Raw genomic sequence first — 21,854 nt, forward strand, 5'->3', positions numbered from 1 at the left:
TGTGGAGCAGTGCACTGACTGATTATTCTGGGGTTCTTCACCCCACCTCTTCTGACACCTTCATCTCCTAAGCACTTAATGGTTATATTCTACCCTGAGGAAACAGATTTAAAGGGAAAGAAGTAATGTTTGCTTTACACCAAAGACCAAGACAAAGGACATGGGACAGTTCTCTTTGGAGAAGGCATTCCCTACATATGATGTCTCAACAACAGCACAGATTACCTATCTTTAGTTACCTACCTGGAGCAGGGCCTCAGATGACCATCTAATAAAATGTTCATTTGGAAGGAAACTGTCTTTCAGGCATCCTAGAAGGTGCATGTGATGACCTGATAAGACTCCCAAGGGTTTGGAAGCCTCACCAGGTTGTTGGTAATAAAGAAAATAAAGACTGGAGAAAAAAACAAATGTGAACCTAGAAAACACACACGGGGGGCTCTGAGCTTTTGAATTGTAAGTCTCCTCCCTACCAGAGGCAGAATTGAGTCAGCTGCGCTGGGAGACTGAGCTGAGGAGAGAGCATCTGGTGAGGGGAGTGTTTGTTTGTTGTTCCCAAACTGCAGGGGAGGATTAATTGAGGTTGCTGTGTGAGAACAATGTGTGTGAGAGAGTGGTTCTGGGAGGCTGCTGGAGAGGGGTTTCTGATTGGTGTTCTGTGTGTTCCTTTGTCTAATTTGTTGTTGAGTGAGGAAGGTCTGTTTGCCTGGCTTGATTTCTGGCCCTGCTTTCTGCTGAGGCTATTGAGAGGTAGGGGCTATGATGAGCCTTCAAATTACAAGGCTCCTCCTTGCCAGATGCACGAGCTGAAGGATGGGAGCCAAAGGGCTCTTTGCCTGTAGCTCTTAGCCTGGGGGCTGAACCCTGAGGACCCTATAATTAGTTCACAGGTTTTCACTTTGTGGTGTTTGTTTTCACTCTAGCCTAGCTAGGCATTTGGTCAGGTTTGAAAATCTTGTTAGAAGGTGATCTCAAGTTAATCTCAAGTTAGAAGGCCAACAGACCATTATCATTTTTAGATATTTTAAAAAAAACATTTTTAAAAAAATATTTCACATTTTTCTGCAAACCCGAGTCATTGTTCAAGTTTATAAAAAGATCTGTTTTGCCTATTCACAGCTCCAGAAGCTGGACTTAATTAGTCAAAGATTTGGCCTATTTCACGGATAGAATATAAGATTATATTTTTTTAAACAACTGCAAATCAAATGTTTATGCCACTGTATCCCTCACTTAAAGGAATGTTGCCAAGATGAGGCTCTAACAGTCACTCTGCCTTTTAAAATGAAAGGGCCAGATTTTCCCATGCATCCACCCCATTCAGTACTTCCTATAGTTACTGCTGGAGAATGTCCTGATTGGCCTGGTAGCTTCCTCTTGATGCTGGAAGAGGAATGCATCAGGCTACTTTGCAGTCTTCCCTCCAGTCCTGCTGAGGCACACTTTCCATCTGGTCAGGCAGACTCAGCCAGAGATCTTCTAGGTTAGAATCTGTTTCTCCAGATGTTCATCCATATCAGTTTCACCAGCATGGCCAATTGGCCATGCTGGTAGGGGCTGATGGGAATTGTAGTTCCTGAACATCTGGAGAGCCGCAGGTTCCCTACCCCTGTTCTAGGCTATCTGCTCTCTTTTTCCTGCCTTCTCCTGGGTGGCAAATCCTCCTTGCCTCCGGTGCCTCTCTTACTTAGCTCTTAGAAGACCTTGGCTGGTATCCTTCTTTTTGAAGATCATCCGTCTTCCAGCTGCTTCTCCCCTGCCTCTTTCCCAACTGCTCTCAACTACCACTTCTCTGCCCTTCCACAAAGGTTCCACCCAATTAGCTGCTGACACTTGGTCAATCGTTGTTCTTATTGGCTTTGAAATCCAGACTTTAGGAGCACCCACACACACACACACACACACACACACACCCACACCCACACACACACACACACACCCACACACACACACACACACACACACACACACACACACACACACACTCCCTCCTAATTGAAATTCGATTCCTAGCTTGAAAAATCTTCTTTAGTGACCTTAGCAACAGTCACCTACTTCACCCACTGAAAAGACATTGTGACAATTTGAAACCCTCCTGCTATCCCATTACAGACCCAGGTTTCCAACCTCACTGTGCTAAGCTTGCTGGGTGATCTTGGGCTGGTCATACACTCTCATTCTAACCTATCTTATAGAGTTATTAGGAAGAAATTGAACGGGACTGATTGGGACTAACAGTGGGGTTTTAATATAATGAATAAATGTACCTTATTCTGGTAAGTTTGTGTGTGGGAGTGGTAATCTTTTTACAAATGAGCTCATTAACAGTAAAACAGTCACAACTGGAAGCAGTGGTCAGTGCAAGCACTCTGGGATGTAGCCTGCCTTCTACAGACCTAGTCTGTGTTGATTAAGAGAAAAAGTTGCTAAATGTACCTGCTGTTCATGTCAATGAAACAAATGAACAAATGAATCTGTGCACTTCAGAGTATACAATATAGTCTATTGACTAAGGTGACAATCTGTCTCGCTTAAAAGGGTTGGATTACATGATCTGTAATCCTTGCCAAACCTGTTCTTCTGTTTTTCTTCTTTGGTTTTTACTTTATTGTCTGCCTCTAACTTCCACTGAGTCAATTGTGTCTTTTCCCTCCCCACAGACCTGAAAAGATGGCCAAGTTACCAGTTATTTTAGGAAACCTAGACATAACAATTGATAATGTTTCCCCAGACATTCCAAGTAAGTATTGCGAAGTACTACTAAATAGCTGGAAAGCTTTTCCTCTTCAATTTTTTTATTGGTTTTTAATATATTTTCAGATTATGTTAACTCATCATACATTCCCATGAAACAGTTTGAAAACAATACCAAGACAGTAGTAACGTTTGAAGTAGAAGAGTTTCTTCCCTGTATACCAAAACATACTCAACCTTTCACCATCTACAACAATCACCTTTATGTTTATCCAAAGCACTTGAAATATGACAGTCAAAAGTCATTTGCAAAGGTGAGCTCACATTCAGATTCAAATGACTGACTGAATCTGAATTGAATAGTCCTGTTTCTGTTGAGAATTTTCGTTATATATTTAGCACTATATTAAAAATCTTTATCTCTGTATATGTTTCCCTTTTAGGCAAGAAATATTGCTGTATGTATAGAATTTAAGGATTCGGATGAGGAAGATTCCCTTCCTTTAAAGGTTTGTTGACCAGACCTTTTGCTGTTAGAAGCTATTCAATCAGATAATTATTGCCTATAAGGTGACATGGAAGTTAAGTAAGGTTTGCATCTAGATTCTTTATGGCTATTTTTAATAATCATAGTAGCTTGTCTGCTGTAAGGCTTTTGAATCCATGAGGCATACTTCAAATGTACCCCCAAATGTTCTCTATCAAGGGAAGTTCTGCTCCATCCAGCCCAGACTGTATAACCCTACTCTCCCTCAGACTTTTTTCCCAAAGAACATCACTTCCTTCTTTTCTGGATTCAGTTGGTTTGCCCCCATCCAGCCTGTAACCCCTACTGGGCACCAGTTTAAGATTTCCACTGCCTCCATGAATTTAGATGGAAAGATTCGCATGGCATCAGCATATTGATAGTACCATCTGGAAGGCTGGGCACACCTGTCCAGGGGTTCAGATATCTTTCCTAGTCCTGCTAACTGAGGTTTTTTTAAAACTGGAGATGCATAGTGTTTAGCCTGGGACTTGTTACCCAGCTTTCACAGGTTGTGAACTTATTTCTAAGGAATCTCCACCAGCTGCTAAGAGTGTAACAGCACACAAATATCTTAAAGTGGCAATGGGGAAAATAACTCGGCTTGGCAATGCTAGAGGCAGGCTGAGTAGGGATCTTTTTAGACTATGTATACCAGAAACGGCTTGAAACGTATCTGCAGAGAATTCACAAAAGACCAAATTGCAGTTTAAATATTTTTATATAAATTTTGGTTGCAAACAATCACACAGTAAGACGTTAAGGCACATACACACAGTTCCTAAGTATATAAACAGGGAGGTTTTGGATGATAGAATAGGAGGGGGAGCAGGGGACTTATACATTACCTAAATTCTGCAGAGAAGTTCTGGAAGAAGGCAGGGATTCCTATGCCAGCATGGAGAGTGGGGGCCATCAGCAGCTGAAGCCATCAGCAGCTGAAGTCAGCAGCAGCTGAAGCCAGCCTGGAGGGTTTGAGCCAGCATTGAGAGCCAGCATTGAGAACTTGAACCAGCAGCAGGAGCTGGCTAGCTAGCCAGCTAGCACTAGAGTAAAGAACCAGCATTAACAACATGGAACTTGGGGTGCTCTGTATTTTTATACCCCCGTGAACAGTTTGGGGCGGGAGCTAGTAAGTTTCTATTCCTGTAAATTTCTATTCCTGGATTTTCTGGGTTTCCATGCTGGGATTGCTGGTTTGAGCTAATCAAAAGCTCTATCTATTGTTCTAAGTACCCGGGACAATGGAGTCAATTGCTCTTAGATTATATCAGTGATACCATGAATGGTTTATGCAGAGATACTTCCTACAGGCTCTGCCTTCAGTATTCAAATTTGGCTGAGGCTGAGTGATTTAGGATGGGATCTTGTTGTTAGGGAAATCATATCTAAAGGTTGGGAAAGTGCTAGGAAGAAGCAATTGTTTGTAAATGTGTTTTCTCAAGAGCACAGTGGCTTTCAAAAGCAGCTTAGTGAGGTGTGGTGTTCAGGAAATGTGCAGATTCCATTAGGTCAATGGAGCACTTTGGCTGGGTAAGATAATCAAAGATGCATGTCCTTGTTATGAGACGTCCAGATAATTGCCTGGAGTAACTCATAGATTAAACAGGCTGTTTTGCCTTAGGCTTGCTGTTGGCTGGAATACTCTGCTATCTACCCATACAAACATGAAAACTGGCATTTTTGCAGCACATAGTATGAGAAATAATATGAACTTCAATATTTTATAAGGCAGGGTATACAGGGCAAAATTACAGACTGTAAGCCTGGCAACGATGTGTATTGCCACTGAACAACTGTGCCTTTCTTGACTCCCTTGTAAATGTAATTAATTAATCAACAAACCAATGGTATTTATAAACTGTTGTTCAAAAGATAGTGTACGGAACATTTTAATTAAAGCTATTATGTGTAAACCTGATAATCAATAATGAAAGCATCAATAACACAATCTCAGTATCTGGGTTCATGACAGAATCAGTTTCCAAACAAGGACAAGATTGTAGGTGGATACAGATGAGCCTCGAGAAGGAGAGTGTTCTACAGCTTCTGGACCACAAAAGAAACTTTTGCTACTGGATGAATGGACTTTTTGCAAAAGAGGACAGAACATGCAGTGGGCCTCACTGACAGATTTGTTAATGCCTGGGGTGGAAATCATTTTGTTAAATGTTTAAGTTGCATATTGCCATAAATCAGGATTTCTGTAAAATATCCTGAATCCATGAACTGACAGGTTATGAAGTAGACTGTTCGTCAGCTACACATTGTCTAAATCTTTTACATGCCATTCATTTCAAGTAAGGAGAAACAAGTGCAGCAAGCATCAGCAAACTTCTCTGTATAACCTCAGCAAAATTTTAGATTGAATAGTGCACACTAGAAGAAGTGAATGAAAGGGAAGACCTCATTAGTTTCCTTTTTTGAAAACTTTGTAACCTGATTTGAATGTCTGGGGTAGAGAAATGAAGTTCCCTAATCGATGCTGATCAGGAGGCAGTGGCGTATTTGCCGGGGCGCCACTCTTCTGGTCACGTGGGGGGCGCAAAATCAGGGGGCCCACATGACCAGGAATATGGGGGGCGGAGCCAGGTGCCCTTGACCCCGCCCATGTCTTCATCAACATGGACATGGGCAGGGTTGAGGGTGCCTGGCTCAAGCCAAAACAAAGCTTATGTTTAATACTGACTGGGTGTGCATTTGTATCTTAAAATTTACACACAGCAACATTAACTGTTAACATGGCAGGTTGCTTATGTTATCAGTCATCAAGCATGACCAATGATATATTGACGAGCACACACTTCCTCTCCCACTGCATGCTGGTTAAGATTCTAAATTTTATGTCTGTTCCTGGTAAATGCCAAAAGAATATTATGAAGTTAGAGAACTTTTTCTCTTTTATTTTGTTTTTGATTATGCTAGTGTATCTATGGAAGACCAGGTGGACCAATATGGACAAGACAAGCATTTGCTGCTGTTTTGCATCACCACCAGAACCCAGAGTTTTATGATGAGGTAACCAGATTTATACCCATATATCTAAACTGTACTCCAAAAGTGTGGTGAGGTAATGCTGGAAATTCAGACATTAGTTATCCTCATCAATTCATCGGTTAGTCCTAGGCAGACCAGTATTCTCTGCCTCTGGTAGCCTGGGTCCTTCTAATCGATACTATGTGTTACCAATCCCTTGACCTGGCCAGTTTTACCTCACCACTTCCTTATCCTTTCTCTTTGCTGTAACTTTCTGAAGCTCAGCTGCTCTCAACATTCCAGGGTATTTGAAGGGACAAAAGTGTGGTCGGTAATTAGTTTCCTTATTTTTAATGTTCAAAGTAAATTTTCACACATACCTGGTGAGTCCCTTGAGTGTGCAAAAACTCCTGCATTGTCTGTGAACAGTCCCATTTCCCCAGCCTTCTGATGGGTGTGGGTCTGTCAACTTCATCATTGGCTGTGGTTAAATTGAAATCAATCAAGGAAGTCTTGGTTTTTTTTATTATTTTCCACTCACTTTACAGTTTAGACTTTACAGTAATAATCTTAATGCATTGGAGCAGGAGCATCTCTTTACATTAAGGGCATACTTAACTACTTTAATGGAGGAGGAATTCAGCAAATGCACCTGTGTTCAGAGCTGCTTCCACCATTGAGGCAAACAGAACAGTCCACATTTATTTAGGACAGTGGTGGCGAACCTATGGCACGGGTGCCAGAGGTGGCACTCAGAGCCCTCTCTGTGGGCACACACAAACAGAGTCGCCCCCACCATCTAAGCTGGCCTGGGCTGCTGGGCTCAATTATTAGCATTAAACCCAAGACCTAGTTTTGGGGAAGCAGTGTAGGTAACCCCGTTAAGCGCTGTTAAACCCCATTGATTTTCATGCGACGAACTAAAGCGTGATCCTTTTCCTGGCAGTAAGCTCAGTCGCTGGCAATGGGAATTGCTTCTGATTAAACTCTCCTAGGGTCGTGATTCACCCGTTGGAAGAGTTGCCCGGTTGTTTCAAAGCAAAGACACCAACTACCACCAAGCTTACTCCCGAGTAACGCACGTTTCAGAGCCAACCGTTTTTTCCCAAACGAAAGCCTCAGTATTCAGGTTAAATTGCCGTGTTGGCACGTTGCGATAAATAAGTGGGTTTGGGGTTGCAGTTCGGGCACTTGGTCTCGAAAAGGTTCGCCATCACTGATTTAGGACTTGCCTTTAAGCAATGGGCCCCACCCACTACCCCAACCCTAACCCTAACTGAATGTGATTGCACTTGCATCTAGTTTACCGTTCAGCTATTCCAATTGAAAGGTACTTTCTAAGGCCAAACTGATTTTGTTCTCTTCTTAGGTGAAAATAGAGTTGCCCACACAGCTACATGGAAAGCACCATTTGTTGTTCACCTTCTACCACGTCAGCTGCGACAATTCAAGTAAAGGAACTACCAAGAAGAAAGACATTGTAGAAACACAAGGCACGACCAAGTATCTTTTAATGTGTTTTGTTTATTTTAATATATATTTCCCAGTCATTCATATCTTTATACACTTCTGATGTGCACTAATTTGGCAGTTTTCTGGCACTTGATTTCTCATTCAACTCAGCTGGATCATAAACCATAGCTACTGCCCCTGGTAGGATTTGCTTTCTGTGAAATATGCAACCTATTCAGCTCTTTCAAAGAGATACTACAGTTTTGCTGTTTTAAAATTTAATACTATATGCTGCGTTATGCTGGGTAATAGGTTTTTAATTGTAACACTTCTTCTAAAATATTAACACCAAAATTTCCCCAAGGCTGATCAGGTCAGTTTGAGTTAAGATGTGAAATATACTTGTGTACATTTAAAAATAAAATATTGTTTCTCTTTTGCGTTTTTTTGTAGTTGGGTATTCTTGGCTCCAGCTACTGAAAGATGGGAGAGTGGTGACAAATGAGCAGCATATTCCAGTATCTGCTTATCTTCCATCTGGATATCTCAACAATCAAGAACCTGGCCTGGGCAAAGTAAAATAACTGGATTTGTTTGTTTGTTTTTAATGTTGTTTGTAACTTATCAGGGCAGAATTAGAAAGATAATTTTAAGAAATCTCAAAATAGTACAAACAAGCATATATTTCCTTTTGTGTTCAGAATGTACAAGATGTGATTAAACTGCCCTATTAAGTTTGTGTAGCCCCCCACCCCCACCCCCAGATTGACAGAGGCTATTTAGTGTTTTGTTTCATTAATTGTGAAATATTTTCTGTTCGCAGAAATAAAAATTACAATAATTTATTTGGCAAGATCTTTTGCTCCTTACAATATGAAATAGACATACTTGGGGAAGTATTTCCATTATTAGAAAAGCTTTAGTTATAGTTGTGATTAGAATTTTTTTTGCATAGTTGAAATATTAGCATGAAATTGCAAACTAGAATGTTCATAGTGTTTAACTGAAGCAATGTGGCATGTGTTGTGGCGGTTTTGTTGTTGTTTTCAGGTGCTGTATAACAGCTCTAATCATGGAGAAATAATCAAGAATTTCTGAAATTGTATCAGCAGTTTTACTTTTTAAGAGTTTCGTACTATTTAGCATCTTGCTGAGTTTTCCCCTGAGTTACCAGCTAAATAATCATTGGAAGTTGCATTTTATTGATAACTGTAAAATAGCATTTCTTTGTAAATGGCTGTGAATATTTTGTATTTTGTCTAAATGAATAGTCTTTAATGTTATGAAGCCCTTACCTGGATAGCTTCAAGTTAACCTGATTTCATCATATCTCAGAAGCTTACCAGGGTGGGCCCTGGCAAGTATTTGGATAGGAGACAGCCTAGGAATATCCTGGTCATGTTGCAGAGGCAGGCAGTGGCACACTACCTGTGAACATTTCTTTCCTTGAAAACCCTACTGGGTCACCATAAGTCAACTATGAGAGCAAAAAAAAAACCCCTTATGAAGCAGCTCAAGATGTTCACATTTCTCTCAGAAGTGTGTTTTCTTTTAGTGCATCATACAATGTACAGGAACTTAATCTATTTTTCCCCTTTTTATTAGCATTCTGGACTTGAAATTAAATGGGTAGATGGAGGCAAACCTCTGTTAAAGGTTTCAACTCATCTAGTTTCTACAATATATACACAGGTAGACTGTATATTCCATATTTATTCCTATAATTGTGTCAAAATGTTTGGTTTAATTTTTGTAGGTTTAAAAATTATTTATAATTAAAAATTGGCCATGCTTGCTTAAAACTTGTATAAATATGCCCTCTTCAGGCAAAAGTGTGCATTGCAGGTGATATAGCATATTCAGAATCAACCTACGAACTGCGCATAGTGTTTGCCGATGTCCGGTAGCAGTTGAGGATTTATTGAATGGTCATTTAAAAGTACTGAAAACACTCTATATTTGCCCCAGTATGTCAGCCTCTTTTCTTAAAAGGGAGCCATTATCAGGTAATGCAAGGGAAAGAACAGAATAATGCAGGAGTGTGAAACTCAACTGGGGGAGAGCCTGGGCTGGTGAGCCCCTGCAGGATCGGGGAGGGGCTGTCTTGAGAGGGATTATCAGACCTGCAAGTCAACTGAGGCAACCCCCTGCCACCACTCCCAATCTGGCCTGGTGAGCCCAGCAGGGGGCCAAATCCAGAGCAAGGGGGGATTGTCTCAGCTGTCTCGTAAGCCTGATAACCCCCCTCAAAGGGACTGATCTAACCCCCGGGCTGCATGTTTGACACCCTTAGAATAATGGAATGTTCATTCTGTGGATCCTGACTTTCATTGGAGTAGTTCTAGCCTCAGTTTAGAAATCACTACTTAGTAAGCAGCAAACATGAGAGTCAACACAAGAAATCAGAACTATTTGTCTGTTACCAGGTGTCTAATTTTAATTTTGGTGAAATTAAACACCAGTAAAAGTAAAATATAACTGTGTCTTAGATAAATCAAATTCATATCACATGTTCAATGCCTTTTCCTGTGCTTCTGTTTCTTTTGTTAGGACCAGCACTTAAACAATTTCTTCCATTATTGTCAAAAAACAGAGTCTGGAGCTCAAGCCTTAGGAACTGACCTTGTGAAATACCTTAAGGTACAAAACTACACCAAACAATGTTGTGATGTGATGAGAGCAGCTCAGTGGCAGTTTGGCTGCCAACTGTTAATAAAAATATTTTGTAGTCAACTGTATTATTATTATTATTATTATTTAGTTTAATATCACAGCTGCCAGTTCTTTAGCTGATTGTTGGCCTTTCATTACAATTCGTGCCTTACCCAGAGGCCTACAATGTTGTAGGCTATTGCAGAGGCAGAGCTTCCACCGGGATATATGGAGTCATATGTCGCCTGGGCAGCTGCCGTTCATTCATGTGTGGGGGCAGAAAATCGCCCCACACACTTCTAGCCTCAGTTTAGAAATTTACCTTTCAGCAGGGTGGCAGATTTGCTGCACGTGCAGGGCATGGGCTGGGTGGCCGTGCCCACCCCGTTGGCCTCTTTGTTGGGGGCGAGGCAGGCACTGGGCTCGATGTTGCAGTGGCAGTCCGACAGGTGTTGGCTGGCTTGGGCGACCTTGTGCGCCAATGTGCATGTGACACATGGGCAGGCCTTGGCCAGCCTTGTGGGCGTGCTGCTGCCCAAGGGCCAAGGCAGAGGGGGTGCACTCACTGCGCAGGTGCTGGAACAGAGAGGTTGAGCGGGAAGGAAGTGGTATGGGTGCAAAGTGGAGGCTGGCTGCATTGGTGAGTGAGCGACCGAGCTGGCTAAATGACTGGCATGATCCCCCCCCCCCCCCGATCTGGCCTCCTTTCTGCCCCAGCCAACAATACAGGTTGAGGAACCCATTTGTGTATTTTTGTGTGAATGCTTTCTTTTAAGGAAAAAAAAAGTAAAACCTTGATATGAGCACAGACTTTAGGGAATTACAAATTGCTTATTGTATGTGTGCTACTAGATAGGACAGAATTAAGTTCCTGAAGGTGTGGACTCCCTTAAAAAAAAGACACCCAGTATATGGCTTGTTGCTAGAATAATCTCTTGAAACCTATGGATTTTGGGTATATTTTTAAAATCTTTTTTTGGCAGCATTTTTAATGCTCTGTGTGAATCTACTTTTCTGCTTAGGGTTTATCACCTACCCAGGCAATTTGAGATCTCCCTCCCCCTCACCCCGATTTTGCTGTGTGGCATGGACCATTGCTGGGTTTAGATTTGTGAGCTGGGCATGTTCTATAATGTGATGGTGACTTTGAGATGACCTGGTGCAAAAAATCATTCTTAGGTCGGGGGGGGGGCTGCCCATACGGGGGCAGGGGGGGTGGAAAATTCAGATTTTGCCCTGGGCTCCATTTTTCCTAGCTACACCTCTGGTACATCGGCGTAATATTCTCCTAAGTGAACAGCAAATGCAGTACTTCATACAGAGGCTGGCCTCCATGAGGTGGATACCAGAATTTGGAGGGATATAATTTATTATTGGTTGAAAATCCATCTACAAACAAGTGGCCTAATAACAAAACTTCTAGCAGATACGTACCAATCTTCTTGGCATAAGAAAGTTATCTCAAAATTATATATGATTGGATTAGATCCCACACACTTGATAGAATTTGGATTGAAAAGGGCAAGAGAAGTGGTAAGCCAATGCCTCTTTGATATAGAATTACAAAATAACATTGCCCAACTTCCAAATCCACATAGAGTTCTGAAATCATGGACAGAAGTTGCCCCAGTGTACTATTTAACTAACCTTACATTTCTAAAGTATTGATGGGCTTTTTCAGAGGTGCGCTTTAATGCATTTCCATCTGCTCTACTGACTGGAGAATTTCAAAAGCATCCTATGGAAACACATTTATGGCCATGTACTAATAATGTGATTGAGATAATTGCTCACATATTACTATGTTGTCAATATTATATAGATTCAAGGGAGAGATTAATATTACCTTTACTATCACAGCGATTTGGCTATGTCAGTTCTTTTAATAGTTTGGATGAAATTTTAATCAATTCTTTATTGGAAGACAAAGTTCCTAATATAACATATCAAGTGGCTAAATTTCTGTATATTGCCACAATATTATGATAATCTAAGAATCAATGTATTTCGTTTCCTTTTAACATTTATGAGATGTTTCACCTTTTATGATTAATGTGACTTTATTTCCTTGTGATAGAATGATTATTAATCTTTGGAAGATCATCTGCTTGCTTGCATATGTTTTATTTATTTGTGGGTCAAAAACCGAATCAATACTTATCTATCTATCGGCGTAATATTGGTGCAGATCCCATCAGGGCTGCCTTCTGAATCTGACCAATGTTGATTTTATCGAATTATTATTATTTAATATCGCACTCTTCCCACTAAAACAGGCTCATAACAACTAGCAATATAGATAAGATACAATTTATAAAAATCATAAAATGCTATTATAAAATTCATATAATGATGGTGCTAAAAACTTTATACTCAACTTGATTGACTTAAACCATATACAGAAGATGGTTATTCCAATCCAGATGTGGGGGCTAAACGGCAATAGGAGGTAGCGCATTTGCCCTCCTGGCTGGCATAAGTGACACTTACGCCAGCTGGGAGGGCAAACAGGGAGGCGAGTGCCTGACCCACTTCTGGCCGCAGCTTCCAGAGTTGCATCAGCCTAACTTGTAGGCCAGTTGAACTGGGGGTGTTTCTGGGGTGTTCTCAGAAGCAGATCTGACTTAGGTGGCTTCCATTGGGCTTTGGCCCCAGGAATTCCAGCATCAGGAAGGATGAAGTTACACCACCCCTTTTGTATGGCATAGCTCTTGTTTTCCTCTATGGAGGGCTTTTGGGTTTCTGGGGAGGCTTTGTGTTTTTTCTGCCTCCCCGGCTGCCCGAAAACCCTCGGGAGGTAGCACAGCAGGAGCCCCGTCCCTGGCCACTTCCCAGATCTGGATTTTGCTCTAAGATCCTGAGGGATGTGGAATGGCCTTATCTTGGAAGCTAAGCTGGATCAGTACTTAGCCTTATCTTGGAAGCTAAGCTGGATCAGTACTTAGAATGGAGTACTTAAGCTGGATCAGTATTTAGAATGGAGACCTCCAAGGAAGATTCTGCAGAGGAAAGCAATGGCAAACACTTCTACTTAATCACTTGCCATGAAAAAACTACCAGGGGTTGCTATATGTCAGCTGTGACTTGACAGCACTTTACACACAATACAAGTTACCCTGTGGCAAATTTTCACACTGAGATAACTTGGTTCCCTATACTCTAAGAGATAAGGATGCTTTTTACCATACTTTTGGAACAAGTTCTTATTTAAGATGTGCTTATTTAAGATTTCAACTTCTTCTTTTACTGTAGAGCCTTCATGCTATGGAAGGCCATGTGATGATAGCGTTTCTGCCTACTATCTTAAACCAGTTGTTTAGAGTCCTTACTAGAACAACTCAGGAAGAAGTTGCAGTGAACGTGACAAGGTAAACAGTTTGCTTCGAGAGTCCCAATAATTATGAACTTTTGGTTTTTAAGTTGCTGATGGGGTATTATTCCTTGACTTCACATTTTCTCTGATTGCAATCCCAGATGGGTAACCAAGACCCCTTCCGCACACGCAAAATAATGCATTTTCAAACCACTTTCACAACTGTTTGCAAGTGGATTTTGCTATTCCGCACAGCTTCAAAGAGCACTGAAAGCAGTTTGAAAGTGCATTATTCTGCATGTGCGGAATGAGCCCAAGTTAGTCTGTAGTAGCAAAGTAAAGCATAGGTCCAGTTGTGCTTTATTCCAGCATACTCTTTTGAACATCATTTCACTTCATCAAACGCACGAAGCATACATCCATAGAGCCAATAAATTTATATTCATAACCAAAAGACAGTAGTAAAGAGGTGTTAGTAAGAAAGGCTGGGATGAAACAAGGAAATAGTCATTCACTCATAGTGAGTGAGAGCCATTCCAAACTTCTGTTATTATGTTAATCCTACTCTGCCTGTATATCTAACATAAAATAAGTGAATACAATAGAAAGTTATAGAATGACAACTGAACTAATTAACTCTATAAAAGGTAAAACTACAGTACAGTATAGCTGAAGTAAATAGTTTTGTAAAAGGTGGATTATGCAAGACAGCAGCATCTGTAATTTGTGAGTAATTCCAGGTCCTTGATAAGGGGAAGACTGTATTAATGAATTCTAATTCAACAAGTTTGCATTGGCATCTACCTTTGAAGTAAAGGAACAGTGACTAATAGATCAGCTGTAGAACGCCCTAGAATCTTAAAACATTTGCCCAGTGGTTTCTAGATACTGCCATTTTCAGTGTTAAATTAGAATGCTTTGTTACAGTCAATAAATCATATGATGTATTCTCATTTTATTTAGGGTCATCACCCATGTAGTTGCCCAGTGCCATGAAGAAGGGCTGGATAGCTACTTGAGATCCTATGTTAAGGTAAAATATACTAGGTATCATAGGTGGCATCATTACTAGGTATGTTTTAATTATGTTTTAATCACATTTACATTACATAAAGCTGACTCAGTTTCTTCCTTCTGAAGTACGCTTATAAAGCAGAGCCTTACATCACTTCAGAATATAAGACAGTACATGAAGAACTTGCCAAATCCATGACAACAATCTTGAAACCATCCGCTGACTTCCTCACAAGCAATAAACTTCTTAAGGTATATACTTTCCATCTTCTGCCAGTGGGTGAAGATTTTGTTTGTTTTATCATATTCTCTCAGTGATCCCTCCTTCAGCTTTAATTGTTGTTTTTATATTTTTGTATGTATGTGTTCACCTTAGGTTTTCATTGTTTTAATCATGTGTTTTTGTTTGCTCTTAATGGTCTTTTAGTTGTGTTTGTATTGGGCAGAATGGCATGGTATAAATTTTGTAAAGAGTGTTATTTTAAGCCAGAGGATTATTTTGAATTAGTAAACTAATTTATTAATCAGGTTGGTATGTAGGTGAGATATTTAAACATGTATAGCTTATGTAACATATTTTGTTTTTAATAGTACTCCTGGTTTTTCTTTGAAATTCTGATCAAATCAATGGCTCAGCACTTGACTGAAAATAGTAAAGTAAAGGTATGTAAATTAATTTTAAATGGTTGAATAAACCATAAGGGTATTTCATTGGCCCCATTTTTTACTTTTACAAGACATTAGGAAGATTTAGGTTGCAATATGAAAAGGTGGTGAAAACATCATAATTGTGAATAGCTCTAGAGGGAATGCCTCTTCTAATACTATCCAGCCCACCTGTTAAGGTCCTTGTCTAAAGAACTGCTTTCTCTGCCTCCACCTGCAGAGGTGAGGCATGGGGTAACCAGGGAGGGCTTTTCAGTGGTGGCACCTTGCCTGTGGAATGCCTTTCCCCTTGAGGCTTACCTGGTGCTTACCCTACCTTATTTCTTTTCAGGTGCCAAGTAACGACATTTGTTGTTTCTCAAGGTTTTATCTAAGACGTAGGTAGCCCAATCCAGATGGGGGAGAGCAAATCCCCCTCTAGAGCTAGTGTAGCCCAGCACCATGCTCACTCCACCAGTGCAAAGGGCAAATGCGCTGGTGAGGGAGCACTTACCTTGGCTGCCAGATGCCATGGAGCTCTATGGCACTCGATCCAAAAGCGACCACTGTTGCCCCAGCCCACTGGTGCAAAACGCTATGACAGCATGACTGGGAGCAGGGGGTGGTGGGGCTAACCTTAGTCAGCCTCCACTGTCTGCCCAGGTTCTGTGTATCAGCACAGTGATTTCATGGCATATCTCTATTCTTCCCTGTGGGGGATTTTCACAGCCTTATATTGTTTTTTACTTTTGGGTGCTTCCTGTGCTGTGGGAAAGTTCTTTGCAAGAGGAGGGGCGGTTGTGTCCCCGCCTGCCAGGCCCTTCTGGATGGGGCTGACAATCTTTTAAAGTCTTTTTTTTTGTATACTTCTAGTCTGAGGACTGTTGTATTATCACCCTTTTTACACTGGCTAGTTTTTCACTGCTTTTTAAATCATTGTATACTGATGTTATTATTTTATTGTATTTTATTTTGTGATTCACCTCAGGTCTCTTGGGAAATGATATATGCATTTTATAAATACTGTATATTCTCGTGTATAAGTCAACCCACATATAAGTCGAGGCACCTAATTTTACCACAAAAAACTGGGAAAACTTATTGACTCAAGTATAAGTCTAGGGTGGGAAATGCAGCAGCTACTGGTAAATTTCAAAAATAAAAATAGATACCAATAAAAATGTTTTTTAAATATTTATTTCAAAGAAAACCGTATGGTATCAACAATAACTTTAAAAGTTCTGAAGTGGAATATATAACTCTCACAGACAGTATCTTCCCTTTCATAGGGAAGATGCTCAACAAGATCCCCCTTTTAAAAAGTTCTTACAGGTTCTCCTTCAACACAGTGAAGATGCTTGCGTGGTGATGATCTGCAAGCTCAGCTGGACAGAAGTCCCACCTGCTTTCCAAAAACAGTGGGTGGGGGCCGAGAAAGGTGCTGGCAGTGGCTGCACCCCAGGTCACCTTGTGTGTGTGCGGGTTGGGAAGTGGGATTCCTACCACCATGGGCTCCAATGGTGCAGATTTCCCAATGAGTATGGCTCCCTAATATTCATGGAGCTTCCTGGCCTAAACAAAAATTCTGTAACATATAAATTTAATATTTAATATTCATACCTATTTACTGAATATTCACTGTGAATGAAGCTACTGGCTACCTGTAGTGCAGCGATGCAACAGCCCAAGGCTTACCTGGGAGCTGCCTTTGGGTCCACATAGCAGGGAGCAGGTGCAGAAAAACACCCTCAGCTCCCAGCCTTTTTTTGCTCGCCACCCATTCCCCCCACCCGTTCGCCACCTGTTCACTCGTGTATAAGTTGAGGGGGGCTTTTTTCAGCATAAAAAATGTGCTGAAAAAGTAGACTTATACGCACGTATATAAGGTAGTAGTTAATGAAAATTCTCAACATTTTAGTTTTTAACCTCTTTGTTAGTATCTTGAGTGAGAGATCTTAATTAAGAGCATCTTAAGATCAGACAAGCTCCATCTATTGCAGCAATCTGTTTCTCGCATCACCTTGCCAGCTGTTTCTGGAAAAGTCAAAAGTAGAGCATGAAAACAAAACCACTCAGTATCTAGTACATTGAGGCATGCTGCCTATGAACTGGGAGATTCCATTTAGTTTTCTTGAGTTCTGTCCATTTTGATACCTGCCATCCATGAATTTGTGTCATTTTTAAAGCATTCTAAACTTGTAGCTGCCTCTTAATGCTGAAACAACAGATTTTCTAAGTTAATCATGATGTGCCACAGGGAGAAATGCATCTTACTGTGACATGTCTCTGATGCCAGCCATAGTTGCAGGCAAAATGTTAGGAGCAGAAACTACCAGCCACACAGTGTGGAAAACCCGCAACAGCCAGTCATCACCTATTGTCTATTTTGAATGTACTAACCATCTATTTGATTTGATCACCCAGAGGTCTAATGTTTTGTGAGAAATGTTTATCTTTTCTCAATACTGTGCTGTCAGAGACCTGATCCAGCCTTTGGGGTTGTAGCAGCATTGAGCCGTGGACTCTGAAATAGAACCCCAAATGCAAAAACAGATCTAAAAACATAACAGTGAACAAAAACCCAAGGTGCAATTCTGTTACATAAATAAAACAACAAAAGCTAAAGTCTACGTAACAGAAAGAAATACTTGCAGGCAAAAAGGTACTAGTTATCTTCAGTACATTTACAAAGTTCCAGTAAAATCTTCAGGCAGAGTAAACGGCAAAGCTTAGGACAAAGGTAGAATAGGGAGTAAATGCTAACACTAATAGAACTAATTTATGGTTTGGGCTGACCACATCAAGGGATCATTGATTAACTAATCAGGGTGTGCCATGATCAGAAAGTTCTCTAGATAAAGAGCGAACATACCCCCGCTTCCTCCTAAGATGAAACCTTTCCAATTAGTCTCTAACTGATCAATTCCAGATGGTTGGAATTAGTGAAGATGATTCTATATTCTCTAACAAGCACACCTTGAGAGAGACAGTACACTCATTCCCAATTGAACACACCTGCCTTCTAAACCCTCAGAGCTCATGAGAAAGGAAAAAACAAGTGTTTATTATTATGAATTTTCTCTTGACATATGCATAGTTTTATAAACCTCTAATAGGCCTTGTCATTTTTTCTTTACACAAGACATTCATCTACCTTTAAATCTCAAAACATACCTTCTGTTTCACATGTGTGTAAGCGGAAGTGGAAGAATCTGTTCAGCTTTTCTCTTGGAACCTGATCAAATAAGCTGGTTTAACTGTTTTGAATTACAGTAGAAATATAGAGACAAACAAATGAACATTAAGGGTCATCTAATCTAACTCCCTGCACAACATATAAAATTAACCTTTACATCACCACTCCTCCAATGACCCCTGCTTTATGCCCAGAGGAAGGCAACTCCCCCCCCCCCCCCCAACTAATCTGACCTAGAGAAAAATTCCTTCCTGGCCTCAAAGTGTCAATTGGCCAGTGGCGAAGCTGCAGTGGGGAAGAATGGGGCGCCTGGCCCCAGGCGCACGCCATTGGCGTCATGTGGGAGTGGAAAATCATCCCCAGACCCCCCCTCCCAGGGGCAGGGTGTGGGCAGGGTGGGGGGCATGCGCAGGCAGTTCGTGCCCCGGGTGCAGTTTCCTCTCCCCTTGTCCCTGTGATTGGCATTACCTGGGGATGTAAGAAACAGTCATAAGAGCCAAGCACTGATATATCCATTCCTGCCCTCCCCCTCATAATCCACCTAAGTTCACAGAATGAACAATAATTAAATCTGAAACTGTTTTGGTCAAAGACCATCTTTACATACCCTAACATGGAACATAACAGTACTGGGGAGATAAATCTTGTACGTTTAATAAATCTGTTCGTCTTTAACAACCAACAAGACAGATTATCTTGTATTTGCTGCAACAAATCAGCACAGTTACCTGCTTGACTTTCTATAATACTAACAGTAAAACAGTGAATAATTTTAAACCACTAATCTTCCAATACTTAATATTCATGCTGCAGAAAACACCAAAAAAAAAGAGGTTTGTGTGGGGGTGGGGGGTGGGCTTTTCTGCCCCTATTCTCCTTTTGAGAAGGGGGTAAGGAATAATGACTTCTGCTTCTGTTAGTAGTTACTCAGCCTGCCAGTTGAACAAATTCCTTCCTATATTTCTTTACTCTGGGTACAGAGAAAGCTTGAGCAACGCTTCTCTATGCTATATTGTCCAGGCAAGTCTGAGAGCTCTAAATGGATCAATATTAAGATTCTTGAGGGATGTCATGAATTGACTGGCTGTTGTGGGTTTTCTGAGCTGTGTTGCCATGGTCTGGTAGTTTTTGCTCCTGATGTTTTACCTGCATCTGTGGCTGGCATAGATGCAGGTAAAAAGTTAGGAGCAAAAACCACTAGACCATGGCCCTGCAGTCCAAAAAACCCACAACATCCAGTTGTAGCAATTCCGTGAGACTGCTTAAAACTTAACATGCTAATTAAGTGCTCACACTTGAAAATCACAACTCTCAAATCTGTTTCTAGTTACTACGAAACCAGAGATTTCCTGCCTCTTATCATCATGCAGTAGAAACTGTTGTCAACATGCTGATGCCGCACATTACTCAGAAATATAGAGATAATCCAGAAGCTTCAAAAAATGCAAACCACAACCTTGCTGTCTTTGTAAAAGTGAGTGAACTTCTTTATGGGCCTTGTCCAAATAAACCTTCAAATGCTTAACAAAGCAGTGGCTGAATTTTTAAGAGTTTCCTTTTAGAAGGTGACATCTTGTATATAGTTCAGAATCCAAGAATTGGACTGGGTTTGATTATATAAATTCCACTTCATGTAAAAAATAAGTCAAGAAATCGCTCATCATTCATTAAACTATTATTGTCTACACTGTGCAAATTGTCCTAAATTGGATAATGGGCAATTCTGAGTGGATAGAAGATGAAACACAGTTGTGATTAAACTGTGTGATTTGTACTAAATTTTAGCAAGTATCATTGATTGACATTGCACTTAGTGAAAAATCACTGTCTAAAATGTGTTGCACTGTGATAAATTATAGTCCAGTTTTGCTTCAGCCCACCCTAATTGGTAACACAAATTTTTTAAAACTGTATTTAGAACTTGGCTAACAAAATGTAACTCAGATTAGAGCAGCATGGCATCTTTTTTTTTCCCATTCACAAGCAAATAGAGTCATGTGTTAAGATGTTTAGTGTTTGGCTTATGATGGCTGAAACCAATTCTAAGGATTTGGCCCCTAATGTTAGGAGAAGGTTGAAAGACAGCAACTTTGCTGACTTGAACTGGGAATGGGTCAGGTCAGTCTCTAGGTGGGAGATCTTCATGAATCCATAAGTGTCATACCCTGAGCATCACAACAGAAGAAAGATGGATATAAGCATAATAAACACTATGGAATCTTTCCTGCAAAGATCTATGGGAAACATACCAGACACTATGCTTTAAAAACATTTTTATTCTTTTTTCTTTTCAGAGATGCTTTACCTTTATGGATAGAGGATTTGTGTTCAAGCAAATAAATAATTATGTCAGCTTCTTTGCGCCAGGCGATCCAAAGGTATCATATTAAACAAATAATTTATACTTGAAGAGTTCTATGTTTGGATAGCATTCTGACATGGGTGCACAGTAACTTTATTTATTTATGAGTTACCTATTTATTATCTAATACTGCTACTTCTAAGAAAATAATTAGTCTTATCTTGGAAAGAAAGCAGATAAGACTGCACAAATGGTTATGCTGCTGCCTGTCCTTGTACTATCAAAATATCTTGTATAGAAATCTGTTGCAACAGATGAAATTACTTAATGAACCTTAGGATCCCATTTCGGCTTTGTTCAACTTTTGAAAAGGTTTGCAGGTCACTGCTTCCGACACGTATCTGATATTGAAAGTGGCAGTGTTCGGTAAGCAGTTGAGAGCACATTTCTGTCTCCTACAAACACACTGTTGCTAATCTAAAAGATCACTTTTCTTGATCAAAAAGGGGGCTCCAGCACATGGCTGCTGAGTTGAAATAATCCCAAGAAGACTCTGAAATTCTCCAGCTATTATATGTCTTACCTCATTTAGCAAAATTACAAAGATTATGTTCTTGTCAGTTACACCTGTTTCGAATGGTCTTGGTATTTTTCTTGATCACATTTGATAATGTCTGTCTGGTGTGTCTGATGGGATGAGCTCTAGCACATGTTTGGGATAGCACATGTTAGCTCTTGAGGAGCTGGAGTGGTGCGATGTCAGACTGGGACCTCCGAATTCTTGCTCAGATTCCTGCTCTGCAGCAGACACTCCCTCGGTGACTGTGGTCCTGTCTCAATTTCTCAGCCAAACCTGCATTACAGGATTGTTGTTGTGAAGATAAAGTAGAAGAGGGGAAGATTATGTGATCACCTCCTTTGAGTCCTGATTAGGGAGAAAAATGGGACATGAATAAAAGTTTGTTTTATACAGTTATCCCTTGCACATCATGGGAGTTAAGGTGTGGGACCCCCGTAATCTGGGAATCCACGTAAAAAAATTTGGCACGCCCTTCATTCAGAAGAAGTCTGAATTTTTTATTTG

General features: G+C 40.6%; 1 protein-coding gene across 24 annotated transcripts in view; it reads left to right on the forward strand.

The window, feature by feature from the left end:
• Positions 1–21,854, forward strand: part of DOCK9 (dedicator of cytokinesis 9) — a 172,488-nt gene that overhangs the window by 93,266 nt on the left and 57,368 nt on the right. For all 24 annotated transcript variants that reach the window (XM_048492439.1, XM_048492445.1, XM_048492455.1 and 21 more), the window contains exons 16-29: positions 2,661–2,740; positions 2,821–3,008; positions 3,138–3,203; positions 6,146–6,238; positions 7,566–7,689; positions 8,102–8,223; positions 9,254–9,340; positions 10,199–10,288; positions 13,553–13,668; positions 14,577–14,646; positions 14,754–14,879; positions 15,219–15,290; positions 19,796–19,942; positions 20,763–20,846. In XM_048492439.1, coding sequence (XP_048348396.1) covers positions 2,661–2,740; positions 2,821–3,008; positions 3,138–3,203; positions 6,146–6,238; positions 7,566–7,689; positions 8,102–8,223; positions 9,254–9,340; positions 10,199–10,288; positions 13,553–13,668; positions 14,577–14,646; positions 14,754–14,879; positions 15,219–15,290; positions 19,796–19,942; positions 20,763–20,846 — 1,465 coding nt within the window. The remainder of the gene's footprint in view (positions 1–2,660; positions 2,741–2,820; positions 3,009–3,137; positions 3,204–6,145; positions 6,239–7,565; positions 7,690–8,101; positions 8,224–9,253; positions 9,341–10,198; positions 10,289–13,552; positions 13,669–14,576; positions 14,647–14,753; positions 14,880–15,218; positions 15,291–19,795; positions 19,943–20,762; positions 20,847–21,854) is intronic.

Source organism: Sphaerodactylus townsendi, linkage group LG04 (genome assembly GCF_021028975.2).
Source record: "Sphaerodactylus townsendi isolate TG3544 linkage group LG04, MPM_Stown_v2.3, whole genome shotgun sequence".
NCBI classification, from domain to species: Eukaryota; Metazoa; Chordata; class Lepidosauria; order Squamata; family Sphaerodactylidae; genus Sphaerodactylus; species Sphaerodactylus townsendi.